The 27,857-nt window shown below is 45.0% G+C and overlaps 1 protein-coding gene across 7 annotated transcripts in view; it reads right to left on the reverse strand.

Annotated features, from left to right (window-relative positions):
• Window positions 1–410: 410 nt before the first annotated feature.
• Window positions 411–27,857, reverse strand: part of PPP1R12B (protein phosphatase 1 regulatory subunit 12B) — a 178,703-nt gene continuing 151,256 nt past the window's right edge. For 6 of the 7 annotated variants that reach the window (XM_073319698.1, XM_073319696.1, XM_073319695.1 and 3 more), the window contains 6 exons: window positions 24,040–24,056; window positions 22,243–22,390; window positions 20,612–20,716; window positions 20,256–20,309; window positions 18,732–18,782; window positions 411–7,163 (listed from right to left, as the gene is read on the reverse strand). In XM_073319698.1, coding sequence (XP_073175799.1) covers window positions 7,077–7,163; window positions 18,732–18,782; window positions 20,256–20,309; window positions 20,612–20,716; window positions 22,243–22,390; window positions 24,040–24,056 — 462 coding nt within the window. In that variant the 3' untranslated portion in view covers window positions 411–7,076. Of the gene's footprint in view, window positions 7,164–18,731; window positions 18,783–20,255; window positions 20,310–20,611; window positions 20,717–22,242; window positions 22,391–24,039; window positions 24,057–27,857 lie in introns of those variants that run through there. The other variant, XM_073319705.1, reaches the window with a different exon arrangement.

Genomic DNA, 27,857 nt, shown 5'->3' on the forward strand with positions numbered 1-27,857 from the left:
ATATAATGCTCTGGAAGCCTTTTTATAAACACACGGACAAACTGGTCAGTTGCCCCAGATCAAATTAAACAGCAAAAAATGAATCAGTCTTCCCCAGGGAGGTAACAATGGGATGAAGCCAGAACTGAAGTTTGTCCTGCCCTCAAGTGAGTCAGGACCAGGTATTTCTAATGCAAAAAAACAAAACCAGAAGGAAATTTCTGGTAAGCCTTTGAGAGACACGAGAGTGATAAAGGGGACAGAACGTTTTCTGTACTTTTAACTTCATCTTTAATGTAAGAGGCTCAGCAGAAGGGAAAGACCCATCCCAAGTCTGCCCTACCCTGTGTCTCATTGACTGTGGGGGGAATCATCAGGTCTGTATGCATTCATAGTCACCATTCCACACCCTGCTAGACAGACTGAGAGGCAAAAGTTAAAACACTGTTTTATTTTATCCATTTATAAATACTGTTGTGTTTACAAGCATCATATAGCTGTGAATATTATTCCCAAACTTTCAAACACATAATACTATATAACAACCACCAGTAAAACAAATCGTTCGTCTCAAGGTTTGAAAGGCCACTCAAAGTTGCATAAAAATACATTCTTCCCCACCATTTCATAAGCTTTCTCCAAGTAGTGTATTTACAACGAGCTGTAAAACTCTCCTTACGAAAGGTAAGTACAGCACACTTACTGCTTGGAAAGGTGACGCACCAACACCACAGTCAATTCATCTCTTCCAAGGGTTAGCGTTCTAGGAGCGAGCACACTCCCTGGCAAACGCCTGGCTTCCTCGACAGGATATGCTCAGGAAAATGAAGCTCACCAGGTGTTTTGCCCTGCTGCAGCCAGATCATTGCCCAGGGAACTATTTAAAGAACCACATCAATCAAGTAACCAATTCTCACCCTAGGCAGAATTAGGAGATTGGCCTTTAGGGGAAAGAGACTGAAGGAGGAAGAAGAATCAACTCTAAATCTGGTCTGAATTTCAGGCGCAGCTTTCTGTGAACCGCTCATGGGATGCTCCCAGGGGCTGGAGACTCCACAGTACCTCAAAGATAGGTCTAACTACAAACACTTCAGTGAGCTAAGCAGTCATTCAGGAAATTAGCACTGTGGATTTTTTCCAACCCTATTTCAATTCCTTTTTTTTTTTCTTAAAAGGCCATTTTACTTTCTAAGCTAGAACCCACTTCAGCTCCCACATCAATCCGTCTTTGCAGAGGGCAGCGAAAGCAGAGAGAGTCGAGGAGAATTACTGATTCCAAACGCTTGGCTCCAGGAATGCTTCAGGAGCTGCTCTGTGCTTCCAGATGGTAACAGTCCAGTGGGAAAGGGCATAACCAAGATGGAAGTATGGAAAAAGGGAACCTACTGCAAAACAAAGGATCATGAATACAGCCAGAGTCGATTTGGAAGGGTCAGACAAGAATTCCAGCTTCAGAGATTCCTCTCACCAATGACAGCTGCAAAGCTCGGACAGTCTTCATTCTCTTCGCCTTCCTGCAGTCTAGTATGGCTTATCAGCCTGTTAACAGCAACAGCAGGCAGACAGAGGCCTTCCACAGTCTGCATTTATGGGTAGTGATCAGTCACTACCAGATCCTTTTACCCCGGAACAATTGCAAGTGAACCTCAGACTGGGGGCAAGACAACTCTTCCTCCCTCTGAAATGGGCTCTGGACAAGTCTATGCAAGAGAACTCCCCGATGCATCAAACGACCTGATCACTAGCTAGCAAAAGGGAGCATTTCTTCAGTAAGTTATTGCCGAAGACAAGAAACTAAGCAACCCTAAACACCGATGCTGGTGGCTCTGAATTAAGGAAGGCCTGTATGGTTGAGAACACATACCTTTTCCACACAGCCATATTTTGTGGACCACCTCTGAATTCCGCTCAGCACCACAAAGCACCCAGACCTAGATTTGTTTTCAACACCCAATCATGGTAAGGATAGTCCCTTTGCTGGCTCAGTACAAATCTGCACTTGATTTATCCCAGCGAGGTCACTCGGAATTTTTCGGGCTGTCCCTTCAGAGCCAGAAACAAGGAGATAACATTTAAGCACCTTGAACAGATCAGCAGTGCGATAGCCTAGAAAAAGCAATAGGAGCTATGGCCTTTGGCATTTGGTGGAGGAGGACAGGAAAGAAGAAAAGTGGAAACTTTAAAGCATATGTATAACATGACCAGCATTTCAAAGCGTGGCCTGAGACTCCGTTACCCTTGGAAGTTAGAGGCTCTACCTAGCCGATGGACGAATCAGACAAACCCAAGAAAGGCCCTCAGAGATGAAGGCTATGTTATCGGGTGCTGGAGACTCACCCTAGATATTGCAGTCAGCAAGGAGAATGTCCTCTATTAGCAATGGCAAGATTTCTTCAACATATCCCATGCAAACATGGTGAAGTTCTTACCAGCTCGCTCATCCCCAAGAATGATAGGTAGAATTAGAGTTGGAACATCCTTTCTCCTGCAGGGGGCTGAGATGTGTTATGGATTGACAAGCTTTGTACAGAATGGCTTTGAAAACAACCTAACTTGCTTCCCACCAGCTAGACTCGAGCACAATAGTCACTAGCCCAGATTAGCAGACTCTTCATTCTGAGACACATTTCCACAATGGACATAATCCTGACGCCTTTAAATCAGGTCCCTCCAAACAAAGTTGGGACTGAACTGACCTTTCACCAACAGACACTTCACAATTCAAAGAGAGTAGTACAATACCTGTGTCACATGCACTGTGTCAACTGATTGATTATTGGTCATGCTCGAGTGTCTTATCATGACTGACAGCGATAAGGGAGAAAGACCTGTACTGGCTGGTGAAAGCCCAAACCAACTGGGTTCTATCTACAGCACTTTGTGATGAAATGGAAGTGCTGTAAAATTACCCAGAGACTGTGCCAGCCAATCCGATTTCTGTATGGCCGACTTATTCACTGATCAAAACTAAAAAGATACAAAAACCCTTAACCAGTCTGAAACCACCTTATTCGTAAGAGTGCAGTATGCTTATAAAAACCTGCACCACTGCAGATAAGTTGCTCTCTGATTGGCTGAGGCACATTTGGCCTGCTCTCTAGACTAATCAATTCACTACATCAACGCACAGCAGATCAATACTGGTACAGAGAGCTGCTGTCACTACTGTTGCACATCAATATCCATTAGATAAAATCTCCAGTCCTACGGTGTGACAGAACTGAAGCCACACTGACAATACCCCTATCCTATACAGACTCAGCTTTGCCTCTGTTCTCTTTTTAAAAAATGCATTGTCCTTTAATAGCTCAGAAGTCACTCCCATGCAATGACCTCCAATTCATTCACATTCTCAAAAATATGAACACCAACCTTAATCTCCAGCCAATACAGCCCATCACTCCAGATCCGTCCCACGTTGGCAGCTTTCAAGACTAGCTACATTCCCTATGCAAGTGGAGAGCACTTTTTTGCACACTCCAACACCTCAGGTACACCTCTTAGCAAGCCTTTGATTTCACCCGAAACTCACCTTTGACAAACAGACCTGCTCCCACTTCAATAAACCCTAGTTTCGCAATTTGTGAGCAATGAAACTGAAACCCAAGTCCACGCTCAAGAACATTTCTTCCTCCTTTCGGGTTATGTCTGTGGTCCTTTGTTACCTCTGTGGTCCAGCTAGTCAAAGGTAGAGTTGCACAGAGCTTGCAGCATAAGGATTTATAAGAGATGTGCAAGCACTTCAAAAGGTGCGAGAGTATTTCTGAAGTTCAGCTTTGATGTAAGTCTTTTGTGGGTGGGGAAGTAGCTGTAAGAGGCAGAGGACTCCTCTCTCAATTTAAACAGAATTCTTACACAAACCCTGCACTTTCCACCTTTCCCAAGTGTGTGTAGAACACACAGATCTAAACTTCCATGTTTTCCTCCTCACCAAATTTCTATTTGACAGAGAAAATTCTAGGAGTCACTGCAATGCCAGGTCATCCTTGCATACAACCTGGCTAAAATCTAAGCCTTGCATGCCAAAAAAACAGCAATTTTTATCTAGAAGAAACTTCTCTAGATTTCACTGCCAGTTAAAAAGACAGGTGTGAATTCTGCTTGTTATGGGAAAATAATTTATCAGGAAAGCCTGCTATATAAATTAAGAAGCACATTAAAATTGTCCCTCAGCTATTGCAGCTACAAGTTATGATAAGTTTCTTGGATAAAAATGGGTTTACCCCCAAGCAATTGCTTGGAAAAAGCTCTCGTGTGTTCTAGGGGAGACCTCTGGCAAATGCTATGGATTAAAATAGGAAACATTTTTTTAAAAACTGCTTTCTGTGCACTCAGCCTTGAGCATAGAAAGCCATGTGTCTCGCATCGTATCTCCTCAGTGGGATAGTTAAGTCAGCAAAGGTCAACTGAGCCCAAGAAACATTCTGACCGAGTTGGTGTACAGCAGCACTGTATTACAATGGAACGCTTGTAGCTCTGGCTAGTCATGATCTGAGTTCTAACCTAGACAGAGATTAGGATGATAAACCTAGTACTAAACAGACACCTAATTTAAAATGTCTCGGCTTCGCATGGTACTACATGAGGTTCATGCCTCTTGCATCCCATATTACCTATTGCAGATTCTTTGTTAGGATCAAGTGCAGTAAAGAAGAAAGATTCCCTGAATTTAGACTTTTTAATGGTCCAGGTAGGTAGTCGCAAACTCACAGTGCAGAATGGAATACTGCAGAATGGGTTGAAAAAACAGACAGTGGTTCTTGTCCAATGGAAAACGTGTTGATGAGAGACTTGTAATAGCATACCGGCCAGCAGAAAGGCATTGCTCTCAATAGCCCACTGACAGGTGCAGAACCTCTACCTCCATATACATAGGAAGAGAGCAAGCTCCTGTCACATCTAGACTTAACTGTCCAAATCTGAAGCAAGAAGTGGGCCATGAAATGAAAATTCCAGGGGGATGGGGAAAACCCCAGAGAACAACTGCTTACAAGAGGAGAGCAGCGCTTGGAAAAGGTGTGAGGAATTAAACCAGATAAGCATTTGCCCCATTTTAATTCCTGATGCTGTGAAGTTCTAGAAGGAATAAAATGGATCCCTGGCTCAGAGACAGTAGTAGGCAGAAGGCCCAGGTGCCATTATTGGTTTTGATCTCTTCCCCTCCAGACTAGATGTGTTGCAGTAGTAACAACTCAATGCGTTAGGAGGAAAAGTGGTGTCTCATGTCACCCACAAGTGATGCCACTGGCCAACTGAGGGGTAGCACTGAGGCTCCGAAGTGGGTCTTGTCATCCTGCTCAGCTGAGAGGATGGTGGATGCAAAACAAAGTTTTGGAAACAAAAAAACGGAAGGGAGATAAGAAACTTTGCCTCAGGCCAACACCTACTGAAGCAATAACTGAGATGCTAAAGACAGAGTTAGACTTTACCCTGTTGAGCAATGATGAGAATAATGTCCATGTTCAAGTTACTAATCTGTCCCCGTCAACATAGTGGCTAGACTCACATCATCTGCGCCAGCACTGGAATCTCTAAAGAAGGAGGGTCCCTTCCTGAACCCACCACAAGTAGTCCTCTAACAGTAAGCTCAGCAGATGTGTTAACAAGTTAATGCCCTGCTTCCACTGGAAGCTAGAAAGAGACGTGTGTAACATCTGGAGGAGTCACCTTCTTAATGCCCTTGGAAGTGAACACTTCCAAATTGTTCTAAGTACACAGGACATGAGAGTCCATTGAGGTTTTCATCCAGGTCAAATCCTGTTGCTAGCTTCCAGCAATCAAAACAGTTTACCCCACAGATCTGGTTACCAGTACACACCCCACACTGGCTCATTCTGGCCGCTATTAAATGAAAACAGTTGCACCCTGTAATGACATGCAGCTGGCAACTGATCATTGCTTAAGGTTCCTCAACCTTGCTGTATTAGCTGTGTTAGGATTTGCCATCAAAGGCCGGGCTATCCTTTACGTAGTCAAATACAGCCTCTCCACCCTCACCCCCTTTAAAGCCAGCTCAAAATACACCTGTATTTTCATTCGTTTTTGCTCTTGTTGGAAATGAAAACGAGTACACCAGACATCTGCTCCAAGTACTTTGCAGGGTGTTATCCTGTAAGTAACACTAACAGACAAATGCTCATCCTGTTGCTACTGGAAGAAGATGGGGGTTAGTTACTTGTGCATGAGTACCTCCCTGCTGGATATTCACACCCAGATTTGTTACATGTGCATGTGGGGGCAGCAGGTGACCTCTGCTGCTTCAGTTTCTCCTTCATCAGAGACCCCGGCCAATATCAGCGATGAATCTTACCCCAAGAGGAGAGAGCCCAGATGCAATTAGCAGATGCTATTACCTGGATAGTAACTGAGATAGCAACTGTGGAAGGAGTACAGAGCGACCCACGATCACCTGGGCTGCAGAAACGAAGCATGGGCAAAGAGGGGGGGGTCTGAAACTGGGATTCAGAAATGAAGATAGCAAACCAATTTAAAATCGTACATTAAATAGAGTCAGCTACTGGGACGATAGGAGAACAGAGTCTCCGTGCAAAGCAGCTGTCATCACAGTCTGTCACAGAAACAAGCCCTCGTGGCTTTCACAGCATCACATTGTAACCGGACTCCCCAATGCCAAGTGGGCAGCTGACGTACATCCTCAGTGTAACAGCTTCCGCTCATGTCCCCCCGCCCCCAGCTACAAAGGTTCTGGACCCGTTGGATCACTTCGACAGAGTCATTTCTGTATCACTTATTACAGTAGTGACTGACTGGAGTCCAATGTGGACAAGGCTGGGTTTGTGGCAGGAAGTTTTGGCAGCTTAAACCCAGTTCGCATGTTTCTTTTCCCCTTGAATAAAATGTCCAAGATACCACGACATGCTTAAATTAAAAATAATAAAATGGCCGGGGGGTGCATTCAGAAGGGTGCTAAGGGAATGTACAATGAGGGGACGGGACAGGGGGAGTGCGAGGTGCATTGTTCCCACGGCTGAAAGGCTTGCTGTACTTCTGATTGGAGGGCAAGAGGCGGTTGGGGGTTGGGTGGCAGGGTTGGCAGCTTGTGCACAAAAGCCCCCTCCTTCCTTCCCTCCGACTTCCTACTTGGAGAGTTTGCTGATGACACGGATGAGTGCTCCATTTTCATCTTTCAGCCTCTGATTGTCTGACTTCAGCTCTGTCAAAACCTGTACAAAGACAAAGGCAGGGCAAGGGTTACACGGCTCATTGTTACAGTCACAAAAGCCTCACCAGGCTAATGGAAGCCAGCGGCCCGTGGAAAGGAACATACACACTGAATTACAGAATTTCAGGAGACTCAGCTCACATGCTTCTCAAGCTGGAGTGACAGAGGATGAGCATGGAGTGCTTTCAGTACCAAACACTTCCCATCTGCTGCTTGCTGGGGGCAGTCAGCACATTTATGAGATTTTCCAAAACCCTCTGCAATTTTGATCAGCCCTTTCGAGAGATGGGAACAGATGCGGACAGAGAGGCAGCTCTTTGGAATGATGCGGGGACGAGCCAAAGGACCCTGAGTGGGAGGCTCGGAGACAGCATTCTTAAAGTTATGCCAGCACTACATGAAATGGGTAAAGCAGCAGGATAAAAGCAGGGCTAGGATGAGGGAATCATTTTAAAGCTTGACCATTAGATCGTGAATCGATTGCCAAAGGCTAGTTACAACTGACAGACTTTCTTTGAGGGTGACCTGAAGTATTTTTAGAAAGTTACGTGCGTGCCCTGTTTTTGCCTCTTTATGATAGACAAAGGAGACAGGAAAGGTTTATGTTAATAGCGTCCACACTATGCTCTCCTGTTGACTCCCCCTACTGTTCTCGATCCGGTGGAGTACAGGAATAGACGGGAGAGCAATCTGTGGTCGATTTAGCGGGTCTTCACCAGATCTGCTAAATTGACCGCCGATGCGTCAATCCCTGGGTAAGTTTAGACAAGCCCTTAGTAAAAACCTCAGACGCAAGTCTGGTCATCCCTGACTTTTCTGGAGGATCTCAGGGCTGTGTACTGCAAGCTTTCATACTGCACCTGAAGGAGTGAGGAAGACATTGACCGAGCAAATCCTTCCTTCCTGCACAGTGTTCATTAGTAATTTCAGTTAACAGGTGTTAAAAATCAAAACAGTGGCAGGCTCTTCCTTTCCCCTCTGGGGATGTCAGTGCACCAGTCCTCCGGGGTAAACAGTACCTTTGTTCAAAGTCTTCCAGGTACCACCACACAAAGCTGAAAGAGGCACAAACCCATTTTTTCCCTTGAAGGTCAACTTTAAATGGCCAAGTCAGAAATTCCAGATAGAGGACAGGGCAGTTTACATCCAACAAGATTAGTCTTGTCTACACTAAGCTGTGCTACAAAAGAATTCTCATGGATCACACTGGTATAGACTAAGCTGGGATAGCTGGACTCATGGTTGCCACAATCGGTTGAAAACTGGATAGGGTAAGGACAATGATAGGCAACACTGATAAGTTATCCATGTCAATTAATATCAATTTCCAGATGGACTTTAAATACCTCGGAAAGTCCCCCAAACAAAATCACAAATCTTTAAGAATCGGTTGATTTTGCTCAAGTGCGAACAATCCAGCACACCCTTAAGGAGCCAAGAATTCACTAGATTACATGCAAACTCAGCTCATACCACAAACAGCTGGAAAAACAACCACCCTACTTCCTCATTAGGTCACCTACATTAACACTGCTGTCAACAGACAACTCCCAAAAGTGAAACACACTATTACACACTATTTCCACTTAAGCAATTCCCTCCATTAACAGTGAAGCCAACAAAGCATGCTTAAACAACTACAAATCTACACTGCCCGCACAAACGTCTACCACTGCACAATGACATTCAACATGCCAAAGAGAAGGTAACAACGCCACATTGTCCAAGTTAAAGGCTACATGGTTTGTATGCGGGCAGGAGGTGCACGTAATGTGGTTGTGGGTTGCAAGGGTAGGGTGGGGATTTAACGAGTGATCTTTTGTTTTGAACGGTTGTGCTGGTGGGCTGTGTGTTGGTTTGAAAGGCAAGCATTTGTTTGGAGTATTTTTATTGGAATTTAAGCAATAGGTCAATTTTACCAATTAAAAAAACAACTAATTTGCCACTGTTAGGTGGATAGAGAATACTGTACATCACTGTAGTCCCAAGAGACCGTGTGACACAGGGAAAGCATTTGGTATCTGGGTGCTTCTCTCCTGCCTTCCAACTCAATTTGCAGCCAAAGCAAGACTGAGCACTGCCATACACAAACTGTCAGGTCAACAGACCTAGGCAGTTTAATCACATTGGTTCCTCTTTGGATGTCAGGATTCAGTTTCCAGACAAGCAATGCTTCCCAGAAGCAGGTGTCCTCTCTACATCTCTGTTTGGTGTATTGTGAAGTCTTGAAAAAACCCAAATGGCTGCCAGGGACCCTCCAGTTGGTGTCTCCTGGTTCGGGAACAGATTAATCTGTCATGGGTTCCCAAAAGGAGTGAAGAGGTTACATCGCAGTGTCTCAATCTTCACTGCTTACAGGGAGCTCGGACCTTGCCCATGTTTTACAAGCAAGGTCCACCAAGGTTTTGCGATTTATTGCACCAGTAAGAATGCAACTTTAACAATAAACCAAGTACTTTTAAAAAGGTTCAGCCCTGCACAAAGATCAACTACTCCCAAGGGAGCTTCTGAAAGTAGAACAGACCTGACTGCAGAAAGCCAAGCTTTTAAAATACCATCCCCCCTTCCTCACCCTTACTTGCTGAATGTACTGGTTCCCTATTTGTTTCACTGTAAAGGAAACTGGAGTTTTGTAAAGTAAGTTAGACACAAAGCAGATTGACAATGATTAGGACAGGCAGCTGAACACTTTTATGGTCAATACAAAACCAAAACGAGTGGAAACAACACAGCAGTGGGAATTCAGTCCTCAGGCCATCCCTTCCAGCGTTGTTCGACTGGTGTAACAAGATGGTAAAGCGAATCCTACATGTTGAAGTATTGCATATGCACTTCACCTATCTGTCACATGTCAGGTACAAGTGAGGGTGTGACTGGAAAGAGAAAATGATGGGGACCTTTCGAAGGGATGGGGATTAAATAAAACCCTTTGAGAAATGGCACCGTCGTCCTGGCATATGGAGTGGTTAATGGGGATGAAAATACTTGTCACTTTTCGTTCGTTGATCAAGGTACTTTAGAAAGGGGGTAACCATCATTTTCTTCATTTTCCAGATGGGAAACTGAGGCTCGGTTCCCCGTTTAAGGTGATAAATGAGTGGCAGAGCCAGGAAGGGACCACTAGATCATCTAGTCCGACATCCTGTTATGCAGGCCAGAGAATTTTGCCCAGGTATGCTTGTACTGAGCCTAAACTTTGGCTTAGTTGAAGTACATCTTCCAGAAAGACATCCAGTGTAGATCTGAAGATCTCAAGAGATGGGGACTCCACCCCTTCCCTTGGTAGTTTCTACCGGTGATTAATCACCCACACTGTTAAAGATTTGTACCTTATTTCTAATATGGATAAGTCTCCTAGCTCCAAGGGCTGGAACACATTGCCTCCCTAGTTATATTTGAGTGTGCCCATGTACCTCTGAACTAACCTGACACAAGACTGACAGGGGCTTGAAGGAGACAGTTAGGATTTACATTTTTAGTTCTCTTAATTTTAACACTGAGCAAGAAAAAGCAAGACAGAAGAGACCTAACTGCCTGGCATGTGATGAGGAAAGCTGATCAAAACAGACAACTTTGGGGCTAACAGTAATTGCTCTGCAGTAAATTTAACAATTGTGAAAAAAGCAAATGCATCTTGCATGCCTCCTACCTGTTCATGTTAACCTTTAAACAGATTGCTTGGGGGATATTGTAAATGCTGCATTAAAGTCCCAGTCAAAGCGTGCCTTTCAAAACACAGAGGGGGACAAACTGTTTCCTTATACAAGTAAAGTTAAAAAGAACACAGCTTTCAACTGCTAAGTGCCAGACTTTTATTAACAGCTCTCTCATTTAAGACATGTAATGCTTATTCACAATCTCCCCAGGAGGACGTTAACTCTGACTTGAGACAATCCTGGTGTCACAGGCAGTGAGTATTAGTTGCTAGCTACTGACCTCTGATACAGCTACACCAAGGTGAAATAACTCCTCATAATAACTGGTATGATCAATTACACGCTGCAATAAATGCTCCCACTTTAAGATATAATGGACGGTGCTAGCAAACTCACTGGAATTTAGAAAACGAGTAACATGTCCATTTATCAGCATGAAGAGTCCCAGGAGAGCATGAGGACAAATATTCCGGTTTTGAGTAGCAGTTTGTTATCCATTCCAGCCCCTACTGTGTCCTTTGCTGAGCAGTTTTTGAGAAAGTGGGGGGGGGGGGGGAAGAAGGGGGTTAAGTCTTCCATTTACACAAGACTATGCTCTCCAATCCCAAGCCCACACATGGAAACCTCATCCCTGGAGTATGAGTGATTTGCAAAAGCGATGAGGCCAGCATCTCCAAAGTGGGGCAAAGAGCAGAGAAGCCAAATGCAGTGTACTCTAAAACCTTGGGTTCAAACACAGAATTATGTCATGCTGGAAGGTTGGGTTTTTTTAAGAGTGGGTGGGGGGAATCCTTTGCCCACCACCCCTTTGCCACATGCTGTGTTTTGAGCCACAGGCTTACCAAACACCTTCATGAAGAGTTAAAAGGGGCAAGGGACAGTTCAGACAACAACAGTAAAGACCTGCCTGGAATAGAGGAAGGAGGCGAGGTGAACTGGAGGGGAAGAAGCTATAGCTCTTCTGATTCTGGGGGCTCGGTGGATGCTGAGAGCCTGGCTATGACCCGGGTCAAGGCCCTGTTTTCGGCCAACAGCTGCTCATTCATCTGCCTCAGGGCGTGAATCTGTTTGAGCTGGTGGAGGTTCTGCAGAGAGTGAGACAGAGTGGACAGAAAGACAGACAAAACAGACCAAGGATATAAGAGGCCACAAGTGTGAATTTAGTTCACAAGCACTAAAAAAAAGATCAGCAATGTGAGCGAAGTGGAGAGATGTGAAAGCACACAAGAGGCTGGACAACACATTGAAGTATTAGAAAGGAAGCCTCAGGCACCATTCATTCTGCTACAGGCTAAACCCACTCAAACAGCTGGTTTATTAAGAATGGCAGCTCTCCCTTGTAGGCTGTGTTCCATCTTACTGTCCTTGAAAGCCACACATGGTAACCCTGGGCACAGTACCTGAACTTTCCTTACAAGAGAGTTTGACATCAATGGCTCATTGGCCACAGGGACCATGGTTTTGAAGGCAGCTCCGGGGCAACTAAGAATCTCGAATTCTTCCTCTTCATGTGACCTCCTGCTCAAAGAAAAGCAGCTTTGTGTAATGAAGCGGGTTCTTGTAGTAGAGCTGCGTAGAGGAATCTTAAAAATACAGACTGCAACACACGCTACCTCTACTGTCCTACACTCTCCAGGCTGCAGAGCTATTTCCAACAGCAAAGGGAAGGCTAACCTGTACCTCACAGTCCTCTGATCTGCCTCACTCTCTACCCAAGTACCATCCATCCCCATATGAAGACTAAAGCACACACATAGTTTTATCAGTGCATCTGCTGCAGACCTGCAATTCCATCCTGTGTCCCTCACTACTCTGCCACCCTGAACGGCAGCATCTTCTACTCGGGTGCCTGGTCATCTACCAATCGTGCCAAAGTGCATGTGTTCATGCATCCCCTCCGAAATCACCACTCAATTCTTCTCTCAGCCACCCAAGCTAAATTTGAGCACCGATCTCAGTCAGTGAAAATTCAGTGCCTCAAGCCACCCAGCTCCCAATGGATTAGTCTTTTTTAAATAGAGAAATATATTTCTTCATGATGCCACACTAAACAGCAGGCATACTAGGAACACAGCATTCTCAATTAACAAAAGAAATCAATGGACCCAGGGCAATATAGAGATGAATACCTTAAAATGAGAAAAAGAGGACTTGTGGCACCTTAGAGACTAACCAATTTATTTGAGCATGAGCTTTCGTGAGCTACAGCTCACTTATGCATCCGATGAAGTGAGCTGTAGCTCACGAAAGCTTACGCTCAAATACATTGGTTAGTCTCTAAGATGCCACAAGTCCTCCTGTTCTTTTTGCGAATACAGACTGACACGGCTGCTCCTCTGATACCTGTTAAAATGAGATTAGTACGGTTATAGCTGCTACAGGAGAGGGAAAAGGCAAGATGAAGGAAAGCATGGAAGACACACAGTAAAAGCAAAAGCAGTGAGAGCAACACAGACACTAGCTGCATGTCAGCCATTATTCAGAGATGATATTCTTCTTATGCCACGAATGGCAATACACATGCCAAGTTCAAGTGACAGGAAGTGACTGAGGACTTGACAGTTTCCTTTTCCCAGCAGGACCAACCACTAGCCAGTCCAACAGAGGCAAAGCATGTGCTAGATACAAGGCTGTATCGTGGAGATGGGTGCAGGGAAGTTGAGCAGAGACCGAAACAGGCATGAGAAGAACAATCCTAAATTCAAAAGTGAAAAAAATCTAGGCCTTGATCACGTCAGTGTAAAATCTTGTGTTCTCTGAAAATTCAAAGAGTCAAACGCTCCTCCGAGTGCGTGGGCATACGGTGGATGGGTTACGAGGGGAGGCAGCCACTGGAAAGGCAATGCCATTTGTGCAGTTTAGTCAATATGGTGGATTAAAAAGGAGGCCTCTGTTCACTGGAGCAACAAGTCTTTCCTGAACTGTACGGGCAAGAGCTGAAGGACTACACCCAATTTACATAAACCAGTGTTGACAGAGTCACCAGAGGGGCCACTGCAGGCTGGGACCTGCAGCGTCTGAGGGCTGTACCTGTGTATTAAAGAGAAGGGCAGCTGCAAAGGGCATTTGAGATCCCCATGCCATAAACCAGTAGCAAATACCATTAAGATGGAACTGAGGGACAAAGTACTTTATTGAACAAGTCAGGAACCAGGAGAGCTAACCCTAAAGCCTTGGAAGATAAACATAAGCAGCAGGGGTGAATAGAGGGAAGTGGCTTAATGTAAGTGTTGTCAAACTTAAATTATGTGCTCGTTACAAGTAACAAAACAGCTACTGCTACTCAGTCTGTTTTTACATTCACCAGCATGATTCATTTTATGTAGCATTGAACATTTGATACAAGGGGCCAAATTCATCACTGGTGTCAATGGCAGTGTAAATTATGCATTTGGTGCAAGGAGAAAATTAGTGAGGATTTGCAAAAGGATTTAGCATTCAGCTGATCGGCAAAATGAGTGCAGTTTACACATCAATATGAAAGAACAAACAATGGCCTTAGCACATTGCAATGAACATGTGTAATGGAATTGGAAAGAAATCTCCTCGTGAATCTCAGGGAGGCAATATCCTACACTAGGGAAATGAGTCATAGTCTATCCCTAATTTGTCCAGGCCAAACTGGTCTCTCACTATGAATATTCATGCACCTTTATTAGGCCAGAGCAGTCAGCCTCAAATATGATCTCAATTGACAAATATTGAGAGACTGATACGCTTACAATACTGCCATCAAAACAGACACCAAGAGAACTGCCGTCCCCTCTTGGTATTTCAGTTAAGCTGCAGTGTTTCATTGGAGTTGTGTGGCTGGCAAGAATAGAACAAACATAAAATAGATCTAAGCTGTAAAATGAGAGACATGTATTTGAGAGAAAACATTATATTGATTTAGAGACAATGTTCATATTCCAGTTCAGATACTGGATCCAAACCTCAGAATGCCAGCAACTCAGCACAGCCTGGCCTCAGCAGCACTGCAACCTACAATCATCTGGGGTTGACTACGGTGTGGAGATGCGTGTACACTCCCAGCAAGGTGAAGCACTGCGGGGAAAGCCAGCTTTCCAGTTCTTACACTCAAAGAAAGCCTGGTAATGGCCAAAAAGCCAGGCCCAAAGCCAACAGCAAATACCAGATCCTGAGTGAGACTGCTATAATTGCTCATTGCCTTTCTTGGTACTTGGGCTACAGAACAGCTGTCCAATCCAGCTGTCCATGAACAAAATTTCCAGCATCTTGGGCCTGCATCAGTCAAAGGCAATGCATTTGCACTGGTTCTCAGACTTTTCTATAGGTGACCCCTTTCAAACAGCAAGCCTCTGAGTGCGACAACACCCCCCCACACACCTTTATAAATTAAAACAATGCTTTTTAAAAAAATATTTAACACTATTATAAATGCTGGAGGTAAAGCGGGGTTTGGGGGTGGAGGCTGACAGCTCGCAACCCCCACATAATCTCACAACCCCCTGAAGAGTCACAGAATATCAGTTGGAAGGGACCTCAGGAGGTCATCTAGTCCAAGCCCCTGCTCAAAGCAGGACCAATCCCCAATTTTTGCCCCAAATCCCTAAATGGCCCCCTCAAGGATTGAACTCACAACCCTGGGTTTAGCAGGCCAATGCTCAAACCACTGAGCTATCCCTCCCCCCTGTCATGACCTGGAGTCATGACCCCCAGTTTGAGAATCCGTGCATTAGAGCATCCAGCTATTTCAAGAGGGCTCAGTGCAAACATATCTCACCAAATGCTGGGATCCCTCTTCTGCTGCCAATATGGGCAGCTTCCGTTGATTTCAATGGAAGTTTCCTGTATCCTGTTTTAGGAGAATGGAGCAATCTTGGGAGCTTGGGCATTGAATTCAATGCATCATAAATGGTAATTTTCTTTCTGCTTCACTAACCAGGTTCCTGCACCTTCAGTCAGATCAGCACACCTTAGATTTAGTCAGGGAAACATTCTGGACTGCTCTATCACCTCAGCAAGAGCGTGACTGTGTGCACATTTCTCTTCATGCACTGAAGATTTCTCAGGATCAGCTATTTTCTTCTTTATGCTATTCCCTGCTTTTTGGTTGCTACCTTAGCATCAGGCTAAGTCCATGAATTGGGGGAGCCAAGTAACTAGTATTCTGAAGCACAAGATGGGGCAGAAAAGCTTTCTACCCGGTATGCCCAAGCACTGTGTGTGATCCTCACCTGCTTCTCTAGCCCTAGAGAGTCTGCTACAATGGGATTCAAGTCTTCTCTATTCACTCTGGTTGGAATCAGTCTATCGGAGGACACCTGATGCACAGAGCAGGAGGAGAGCAAGACAAATACCAAAGGAACAGGGAACTTGGAAATCGGTCAGACCCAGATTAACTCAAAACTTGTTATGACTAATGGAAGGAAACCTTCTGAAAATTACAGGATTAACTCTCGCGCCAATGACCCAAGATGTTGGATTATTGGAACATTTCACATCCCACGCCTCTATGCCCTCCATGTAAAGGAAACCTAGTGAACTGGCTCAACTGACACCACTTCAGTTCGCTAGGCAGAGAATATACAAGACTAGCAAGCAAGGGGAAGATGGGGGTCAGCAGGTTCCTCTCTGGTGGCAGTGTTGGGAGTGACACACAAGCACACAGGGAAATGCTTTAGTCTTCATAGTGCCATTCACACATTAGAGATTAAAATGCTTATTCTCTTAACCCTCTCTTTCAGCTGATAAGACAGTGTCGATTCTCTCACTTTCAGGAAAGATGTAAGACAATAGTGAGTAGTCTGCTTTTCTAACAGTCCAGCACAAGCATTGCCTCATTTAACATTTCTAGCTCAGCAATTTATACCCTCTTAATGAGTGGCTGGCAGCCAAGAAATGCTACAACACAGCAGGGTCTGACAGCGTTCTTATGAACTTTCTGCAAGAGTAACAAAGTCAAAACGTAATGGCAGCACAGAGGAGCTGCAGTCAGGGTGAATCTATCTTTGTTCTATTAACACCAGGTCACTCTGGCTGCTTTCTTCAGGAGGAGCACAGTAAAGTGAGGCTATGAATGGGTAAAAGCAGTTGATGAAAAGAATAAGTGTCAGTCCAGGGGCTCTGGTAGGCCAGTCTCAGTAGTTTGTCAGCATCAAATGCACTGAAGCACACAGAACTGACAGGCCATCGATTGGCCTGTTTACTCTGCAGGTTAAGCTGCTTTGTGGTCCACATGCATACTTACCACGAGGAAGATTTACACCTCAGATTGCTGAAAACTAAGTGTTCATACAGACAAGCCCACTGTTAGTGTGACTGCTGTAAAAATAGGGGAACATGGTTACCCTGAGAGTCACATTTTCATGGCTACAAGCAAGAACAATGTCTCTGTGGTGATGAAATGCTCACTATTCTGGTGCTTATATTTAAAATAAATGTATACATGTGACCATCTAGCCTCCACTCCCTCTTCTCCCACCAGCTAGTACGTGTGGATTTCAAACTTATTTTCTGCTAATCAAACTGCTGTTTGAAGGTCCATCCACAAAGACTCCAGCTGAGCTCTGTTTACCCACAATTAACAATTACATTCCAAGTTCTTCATTCTCCCTGCTCTATTCAGGTTCTTACATGGTAGCAGGATGTCTGCCTCCCTATGTGAGCATGCAATTATATGTGACAGTGTCGTAACGTGGCCTTTCTGGGACACTGACATCTCCGGACTGTGCCCAGAACCTCACTTTGTAGGACTATCTCTGAGCCCTTGTCTACAACCAGGAAGTCGAGATCCTCTAGTAATTTGAATTTAAGATACAGGAATAGCCAACTGGAGCTTTACTTCAAAGACTCATTGTGCTCAGTAAAAATCTGAAGCTCCTTTGAGCAAATGTGAAATTGGAACCATCTCCAGAAAGGCAGGAAATTGCTTTCATCACTGCAATAGGTTAGCTCTTAACCCTCATGAGGAGAATCCTCCTTTTTGTTTAAAGTGATGAAGCTACATCCCACTTGGATTGCGTTCAAAGGGAAACGAACCGGGGGAGAGAACAAAGAGGCGCATTCTATCAATGTCAGCATGAGCGTATTACAGAAGATGATGTAACGTTGCAAAACCAGCTTAAAGCCTTCGGTTCACTGGGACAGCACAACATGCTGCCTCCCCCACATCAGAATAAGCTGACTCCAGAGCAGTGCCAGCCAGCTCAGTGCTTGCAGGGCTTTCAAGCGAGGATGGCAGTCCTTCCATGCAGCTGACTGGCAGGAGAAATGGCAAAGCAAAGGAGCTGTTTGAGTGGGGCAGTCGCTGCTTTGAGAGGGCACATGCTACTGAGCATCCCTGTGGATTTCAATGGGGGTAAGAGTGAACAAATATAGGGAAGTCTGACAACAATCTTCTGTACCAAGATGACTCACTGAGATTTCCTTCCAGCAACGTGCTCTCAGAAGGGAGGGCAGAAATACAATCATTTTAAGTTTTCCCCTGGCTGCTGTGTGAGACTTCTCAAAGCCAGCATCACCTCCCTGACAAACTCCTTTGCCTTTCCAGTTCACATGAAATGAAATACTGAGGGCTTTACTTTAGCTTGCCTACTACTCCAGGGCATGCAGGGTCAGCACACCGAAGCTCACCCAGGAGATCACAGAGGGTCAGTTCCTGAAAGCACTCTTGGAGAAATAGCTTTCACGGTTGTGGGATCAAACAGCACGGGCACAGATCCAGCGTGAGGTGCAACTGACTGAGTGATCATATACAGCAATTCTAGCATCAGACCATGCTCTGAGAACATGGTCAGTAACTCAAGTCAAGATTGCATAAAGGGACACACACAGAGGGTTACATAGGGCACCTCCCCCCACAACATTCTCCACTCCTGCATGATAACCTCTTCAATCATTAATCCTAAACACAGAAGGGAAAAAGGGGTGAGCAAATTCTTTCATACCTTCATCTCCTCCTCCATTTCAGAAAGTCTCCGCTCGAGGGCTCGTTTCCCCTGTTTAGAAACATTCAAAACACTGATGATCATGCGGCAGATTTGGGGAAGAACTCAATACTTTTTCTTCAAAGCAAAAAATAGCAGCTTATATTTCTATAGTGACATTCATAGAAAAGTATCCCAAAGCACTTCATAAAAGCAGGAATTACTTCATCTACCAGTCAAATGTAGCCATCAGTGGGGTGGAGCATGGCAGCTGTTAAACTCACATGCAGTGTTACTAGACAGTTTTAAAGACAGGATGTAAGAAAGCTGTATGTGATTGAAATGGCAGGGGGCGTTTGAGGAGGCAGAACTACCCGCCCTCCCGCCAATGAACTGGAATTGAACTAGAACCCAGTTATGCCCCCTTTATGAAACTGCATTATGGGTTCTAGTATCCACAATTGTTCAGGACTTCCTGCTGCAGCACTGGCTCGAGCCCTCTCAGAAGAGGGGAAGAAAGCCATTGACTCAAACACTACCACCACTGCTTGCAGCACCTACAGGTCTGCTAAAGAGCCCTCAACGAAGTACTGACCAGGCTCAGCCCTGCTTAACTGGAGAGATCTGACGAGATCTGGGGCTTGGCTACGCTTACATTTTAGAGCGCTCTAATTTGCTGTCTCAGGGGTGTGAAAAATCAACCCCCCCCCCCCCCCGAGCACAGCAAGTCAGAGCGCTTTAAAGGTGTGGAGGTGGATTACCAGGCGCGTGGGGAGAGCTCTCTCCCAGCACTCGCGTACAACCACGTTCGCACTTCAGAGTGCTGCCGAGACAGCGCTTTGAAGTGTCCAGTGTAGCCATGCCCTAAGACAGTATAGGCTTATGTGCAGGCCAAGGAGAAGGAATCTTTGCTACTGTCCAAACTCAGGATGCTTGAATGTGACCATCTCTGAACACTGGTACGTGTTTGCACACAAGTAGCTCCGGTCTTTCACTCCAGGAATTGGACTTAAACCCCATCCTCACAACTAGCAGAAGGCTCCAAAATCTAATGAATCAAACACGGTGTAAACAATGGGATAAAGATATCACTTTAGCCAGGAACGGCAATTTACATCTTAGATTTACTGCTGTGATTTGACTGCTCAGATCGGGGAAGGGAGTGCTCAGAGGCTCATATTTCAAGGTATAAGATACTACCCACTTGACTGGAAAGGATTGGGTTTTTTGTTGAGATGGTCCTTTGTGTTAGTGAAGACTAGGAGGATGTAGAAGGAATTGCCACACTGGAATTGCACAAGGAATTGCCATGAAGGGTCAATTGTGGTTCTGTAGCATCTTGTGATAAGGTAGACAGTTAAGTTTAACTGTTTTACAGTAGCAGAAAAGCTTGGGGAGCCAAGATCAGAACTCCTGTATTATCGCAAGCACTATTCCATGGAGCAGAAACAAAATGTGCCCATGTTTTTAATTAACATTTTCCTTCCGGAAACTAACATGCACATCAGAGCCATAAGAATCGAAGAATGGGACACAAACACATACCCTTTTCTCCATTTCCAGCATACTCGATCGGTCAGAGGTTTTTTCCTGTTTCTGCTATTTCAATTACAAATAGAAAGTTATTAAAACAGAGTGGCATGCGCATGGACAGCACAGAGAGAATGGCCAGAACCTCCATATGTAAGAAAGCTGTTTTTACAAGGAGCCTAATGTAGTTAGCATGAACAATCATACTTTCTACTTCAATAGCACCTTTTAGAGAATCCAAAGCACTTTACAAGCAAGCACAATTTTCTTTTATGGAAACCGTACCAGCACCTCCAAATCATAGGTTCATCAGCCAACACCCCCTCCTCCTGTCTTCATCTCCCCAGTTCTGGAGCCCCTTTCCTCCTTACCTGGGCTGCTTTTTCCAGTTTTGATTTGATATCAGCCAGCTCCAGCTGGGCTTCCTGCAGTTTGGATTTCAGCTTTTGGTTTTCAGACAGCGCGCCCTCGTAGAGCTGAAACAGGGAGCCAGGTATTTGAATTGCTCTGTGCCTGTCGTATGAGCCTGCCTAACAGTCACAACTGCATGGAGACGTGTTGCTCCACAGCTCTGAACACCAGTAGCAGGTTTTAGAGCCATTTCTGCATTGCCACCACTTTCTAAGAATGGCTCAACTCTTCTGCGCTGATTTTTCCCCCCCAGTCCTAATAAACTGATCCCATAAAAGAAATTAAGAAGGTCCGTTGTGGCTTTTGTAGTTTAAGTCCCTTTTCTTTGTCTACTGCCTGTGGCATTTTTAAGAATGGCTTGCCTGTCTTAATAATTTAATATAATAAAGAATTCAGATGTTCAATCAACATCACTGAGTTGGCTGACCAGACCTAAACCTATAATTCAGCTGAGAGTGTGTTGCTCTGCTCTTACATGGTTTCACTTCAAGGAAGAGAAATAAACAGTCAAGAATTTTACCAGGGAGAAAGATTACCAGCCTCACCAATTCCTGAGTCCATCAGTACTTCCCACCTCTCAGAGAGGCAAGACAAACGCCTTTAGGCAAACTGTGCTGGAACGTTATAGTCCTGCACACTGACTGGTTGTTAAGGAGACACTGGTTTCTAATTCAGATGGAGTCCTCTCTCACCATACTAGTTTTTAGTTTAAAAAACTAAACTGAAGTACCTTCTAGGGTTTCACATCCCTGGGAATGAAGATCACCTTAATCTGTTCACCTTTCAACAGTTGTGACTTGCTATTACCATATTTTATTTCATTTATTTTACACACACACACGTTCCTCTCTGCTCTAAGATCAGGTAAAGAATGATTTTACCCCTTAGCTTTAGTTATTGAAGGATTAAGGCAAGAGTTAAATTAGGTTCTTCCAAAATAGCTATATAAGGTGGTAGCTTAAAGCCCACGGACGTATAGTACGCTCCCCTTAGCTCATAATACCAAACAACGTATTTTGGTTTTCCCTGCTGACTAGCATTCCAGGTTTCATCCTGGTGCTGATTCAAAGCAGATGAAGACTGTAATGAAAACCAGTGGTTATAAACACCGAGCAAACATTACCCAGCAATAATGCAAGATAAGGCTTTCCGAAATGCCACTCAGACTGTGTAGCTACTTTTCAGATGCTTTCATCTTTGTCATTTGAGAAATTCCCCTGAAAAGGAACTTTGTAAACTAGCTGCATGTTAACAAAGCAAACCACTCTGAGCTGGAGCACTTCTTCAGCCTGTTTGCCTCTTTCCTGTGTATTCAGTCTTCTCTCGTTCCCTGAGTCCATGGTTCTTTTATATCTTCGAAGGAGCGTGATTCCAGCAGACAGTGAAGTCAGGAGAAACAAACCCTGAGATGGTTGGGCTGACAAAATAACCCTTTGCTTGCAAGGTAACTTAGTGATTCCTGAAAACTCTCCCTTTTTAATCTTTCACAGCTCCTCCCAGCAGACCTCAGGTTTCTGCAAGAAGGCTACAGCTCAAATAGGCAGCGCTTAGGGTATATGGGGTAGAAATATTACATATAAAAGAGCCCTACTTTTTTATAGTCCCTGTTAGTGTCCTCCTCTGTTCTACTGCTGAGGGAAGCCAGGCGGTTCTCTCTTCTGGTGTAAGCGCTGGAGCGGCTGGTGGCACGATCGCTGTACGAGTCACTGGTGGTAGGGCTTGTACCTGCTGATTCCAACCTACAAACAAACAAGATCCAACTCTAGTAGAGAAGAGTAGCGATCAGCCTGGGAACAGCTGAGATGCGGTCAGTGTGACCATGACTGGTCAGGACTCAAGCCTTCCAAGAAACATCTCAACACCTACCAGAAGCAGCTCAGAACATTCACTGATATAACGTCACTGCTATCATTCTGGAATCATAGAATATCAGGGTTGGAAGGGACCTCAGGAGGTCATCTAGTCCCACCCCCTGCTCAAAAGCAGGACCCATCCCCAATTAAATCATCCCAGCCAGGGCTTTGTCAAGCATGACCTTAAAAACTTCTAAGGAAGGAGATTCCACCACCTCCCTAGGCAACGCATTCCAGTGTTTCACCACCCTCCTAGTGAAAAAGTTTTTCCTAATATCCAACCTAAACCTCCCCCACTGCAACTTGAGACCATTACTCCTTGTCCTGTCCTCTTCCACCACTGAGAATAGTCTAGAACCATCCTCTCTGGAACTACCTCTCAGGTAGTTGAAAGCAGCTATCAAATCCCTCCTCATTCTTCTCTTCCGCAGACTAAACAATCCCAGTTCCCTCAGCCTCTCCTCATAACTCATGTGTTCCAGACCCCTAACCATTTTTGTTGCCCTTCGCTGGACTCTCTCCAATTTATCCACATCCTTCTTGTAGTGTGGGGCCCAAAACTGGACACAGTACTCCAGATGAGGCCTCACCAATGTCGAATAGAGGGGGACGATCACGTCCCTCCATCTGCTCGCTATGCCCCTACTTATACATCCCAAAATGCCATTGGCCTTCTTGGCAACAAGGGCACACTGTTGACTCATATCCAGCTTCTCGTCCACTGTCACCCCTAGGTCCTTTTCCGCAGAACTGCTGCCTAGCCATTCGGTCCCTAGTCTGTAGCTGTGCATTGGGTTCTTCCGTCCTAAGTGCAGGACTCTGCACTTGTCCTTGTTAAACCTCATCAGATTTCTTTTGGCCCAATTCTCTAATTCGTCTAGGGCCCTCTCTATCCTATCCCTACCCTCCAGCATATCTACCTCTCCTCCCAGTTTAGTGTCATCTGCAAACTTGTGGAGGGTGCAATCCACACCATCCTCCAGATCATTTATGAAGATATTGAACAAAACCGGCCCCAGGACCGACCCTTGGGGCACTCCACTTGACACCGGCTGCCAACTAGATATGGAGCTCAGTGCAAAGCTTAAATGAAGTTCACATGAGGAACTCCTGGACAATGTGGTCACCTACAGCTTGGAAACTCAGAAAATGGGGTATTGGCCCCATCCCTGCCAAACAAGGATATACGAGTCAGCGGTTTCTGCCAACCTTTCCCCAAGGTATGGTTCTGCCTCGCTGGCGGAGAGGTTCCCCACCCATTCAAACGGCAGTGAAAAGGATAATTTCTTTCCCCTTGCTGAGTCACTGCCTATGTGATTTCTTTCTGGGAGAAGAATGGTTCCAAAACTTGCATGAGGCAAGTACTTATATCAAGGGAACGCTTTTTGGAATTGACCTAGTCCTGGACCCTGATCCCTGTTTCATCTCCAATAAGCAGGAAATGCTACTCATTTAGAGCGCTGTGAATGTAGGAGGCAAGACAAACATACCATTTATACCTATTAATTAGAAAATGTGTATGGTAAAGCTCTTACCTGGAAAGTCTTTCATGCTAAAGGAAGAGGGAGACAAAAGAAAACAGGATTAGCAAGTGAGACAACATTAACACGTCTACTCAAGAATTGCAGCCACAGCACTTAGGAGCTACTTTCCAACTCTGAAAGCAAGCCCCAAGAACACTGCTACAAGCTTTATCCCATTTATCCAAACTGTATTATCTCACGTATCCAAACCACAAATCTCTGATCTTTTCCCATAACCTCTCAATTGCTATGACTTCACTGCAGCATTTCAGGTTTCAACCTACTGAAAAGGAATGACAAGTACTGAAGACACTGGGCAAAATCCAAGTTTCCAAAATCATAACATTGTGGGGATGACTGTCAGGGAGGAAAGTGGAGTCGGATACGAGTGTGTGCGTCTGTCTGTCTGTAATAAAGACTGTAATGAGATTCCGCATCTGAGGAAGTGAGCTGTAGCTCACGAAAGCTTATGCTCTAATAAATTGGTTAGTCTCTAAGGTGCCACAAGTCCTCCTTTTCTCTTTACAGGGAGGCAGTTCTAAATCCATTGGCTGTATGTTAAACTTCCTCCATCTAGTTCGCATTAGGCTGACTTTAATTCTGACCCTATCAAGACCAATGATGGCTTACGTTTTACATATCCTTAAATGCAAGCCTAAAATATCCATTAGTGAAGACTGTGACTGTGTGTGCACTGCACTCAAAATCTCATTCATGGAAGGGACATTCGTCATGAAACGAATAATTCATCGGTTGTCAGATCTCCCTTAGATTCACACCAAAGGTATGAATGCATGCCTCCGAACCTTGATGGAAGAAGCGTCCATTGAGTGAGATAGATGAGAACAGCATGGGAAAGTATGACACAAAGACAACCCTCTCTCCTTCCCCCTGCGTATTTGTGTTAGACTCTGAAAATCTGCAAATCGGCATTGTTTTCATGGCTGAACATCTCACACATAAAGCAAATTTCCAGCAGAAGGAATGCTCTTTTCAGAAGTTACTCAAGAGTGCTGAGGGGACACAGCAGTACCTGAGCACAGTGAAACTTTGGGGGACCCTGGCTGCAGAGCACTGGGCGAGATGGTTTGGAATTTTCGGTGCTGAGTGCATTTCCCTGCGAGTTCAACCAACCTCCAAACCACCCCTGCAGTTCTATTCTTAGCACTGCATCTGCTGCAGCCCACTTGTGCTCTTAAACCGAAGACAATCTGAGCCAACCTATACATAAAATAAATCAGAGTATAGTTTGGCTTGGCACAACAGTCTGCTAGAGGTTAGCTGCGGTAAGCCACGCTTGCTAAAGAGAGTCTTCTGGGTTAGAACGTTCTCCACTACATACAAGTGCAGAAGTCAAACAGTAGTGGCATAGATGACACAGCATACACCATCACAAGTATGGTCCCAACACGTCCTTCCATCATCTCCGTAACCCTTGTGTGTATTTTATAGACACTTATCGAAGTTTTAACTTATATAATCCAATGTCAACTGGACCACAATTTTCCCTGTTTTGAACCTTGTGTTAGTTTTGCCACCTCTAAAATGGGTGTAAAATGCTACTATATCACAGTATTAATGCTTTACACCCATTGCACTAGTACAAGTGACAGCACAAAGCAGGAGAGAAGTGGGCCCTGTTTTAATCCCATGCCCCCCCAGGTAATTCTCCTTTGTTGGACTTGAGCTAATCAAATATGCTGTAAAATGTAATGCTAAAAGCCTCACTTGGGTGGATAACTTGCCCATTTTCAAGAGGTGAGATCTGAAGCCTTTCAGGGTGTCATGGGCTAAGACCCAGGATTTAGCTTGAAATTGTCTCTCAAACTAGGGTCGCCAACCCTTCAGGATTGTCCTGGAGTCTTCAATTAAAGATGAATTTTTAATTAAAGACTATGTCATGAGATTAAATCTCCAGGAATACGTCCAAATCAAAATTGGCAACCTATCTCAAACTGCTTGATAGTGAAAAGTCCACCTAGGCTTCAGAATTAGGCTTGCAGTCTTGTTAGACTGTTCAGCATTTCTAGCAATGTCTGAAGTCCAGGGGGCTTCTCCATGTTCATGGAGAAATACACAGCAAAGGGTTCTATATACTTTCCTTGGCTATACTATTCTTATGAGCAGGCAGGGCGAAAAAAACCTAAAAATCAGAAACTGAGCAAGAACAGAGCAACTGGGAAAAGCACCACATCATTCTGTCAACTTTCCAGCAGCATGAGGCCTGCATCCAGTTTAACTCAAGTACAGCCTTAAGGTGTATCAGAAGCTTGTGTACACTGCCACATTTGCTTGTACTTAAATATGCTTCATAATTTAATCTCACATTTCTATAGCAACAGAGAAGGATTCCGAAGTGCTTTGCAAACAAAAACGCTGTGCAAACAGTACACAGGGACCACTTCATTACACAGGCACCTCTGGAGTGAAACCTGGCAAGTGTTTAGCTGTACAAAGCAACTCTATATAACAGTTCAAGGCTGGGGGAGTGAACAGTGAAACCGCATTTGATAAGTGAACAGAAATTGCTTTGTTGGTTGAGTTCACCAGCAATGGAAAAAAGCCGGCATCAATTAGCTCTGTCTTCTTTCTGTAGTTATAGCTGCCGGATCTCTTGTGTTACACTCAGACCATACTTTGGGCACCCTTGTTTAGGGCCAGCTGCTAACTCCTGAAGTAGCTCTGCCATAAAAGTTTGAGGGGAAGATTTTCAAAAGAGACAAATTACAATTGGGCACCTAACTGCTATTTATACTTTTGAAAGTCTTCCCCTTAGTGTGGCTGCTGTTAGGGAAATGAGCAGAAAAGCTAACCACTATTTCCATGTAGGCAGTTGTGTGGCCCATCATCATAGCTAGGGCCCTACCAATTTCATGGCTGTGAAAAACGTGACATGGGCCATGAAATAAGCCCTTCCCCATGAAATCCGATGTCCCCTTGTTCCTAGGAGCACCCCTGCAAAGGGGGCTCCTAGCTCTGTCTGGGCTGGGGACAGACAGGACTTGTCCATCTCCTGCACAACTGCTCAGTGAGGGGGACAGGGGGACCAGACCCACCTTTGGGTACCTCCCCCTGCTTTAGGGCGCTCTGGGGCTGGACAGCAGCCCCAGAGGTTCCTGCAGCTAGAAGAGGCTTGTGGAGTTGGATCTGATCTTCCCTGTGCTGCTGGGAGCGCTCCAGCAAAGGGGGCTCCTAGCTGCTAGTCCGGGCAGGGCTGGGGCAGGACAGGACTTGTTCTTTCCCTGCAAGGCTGCTCTTGGGTATCTCTCTGTCTGCAGATAGCTCCGCACCCCCTCCTCCCCACTCTGTCCAGCTCTGAAGGCAGCACAGACAATCCCAAGACAATCCCATGACCCCCCTACACAGATCTGTGACCCCCCCATCCCCTCTTGGGTCGGGACCCCGATAGTTACAACACCGTGAAATTTCAGATTTAAACATCTGAAAACGTGAAATTTACCAATTTTCAACTCCTATGGCCATGAAATTGACCATAATGGACCATTAATTTGATAGGGCCCCTAACCATAGCATTTGGTTACCTCACTGTTACTTTGTTCTGATGGCCAGCAAGATAAGGAAAGTTTGTTCTGCCCCATTATACAGGTGGAGAACTGAGGCACAGAGGGATAAGAGGACATTTTCAAACACACCTCAGTGATTCAGGAGACTATCCCATTTTCAAGGTGTTGGAGCACTTGGGGGCCCAAATTCCACTGACCTTCCGAGAAACTTTGGCTCCTAAACTGCTTGAGCTGTCTTTGGCAAAGCTGGGAATTGAACCCAGCTCTGACCTTCTGTTCACTGCCTTAACTACAAGGCTACGCTTT

The sequence above is a fragment of the Lepidochelys kempii genome, chromosome 21, assembly GCF_965140265.1.
Source record: "Lepidochelys kempii isolate rLepKem1 chromosome 21, rLepKem1.hap2, whole genome shotgun sequence".
In the NCBI taxonomy this organism is placed as follows: Eukaryota; Metazoa; Chordata; order Testudines; family Cheloniidae; genus Lepidochelys; species Lepidochelys kempii.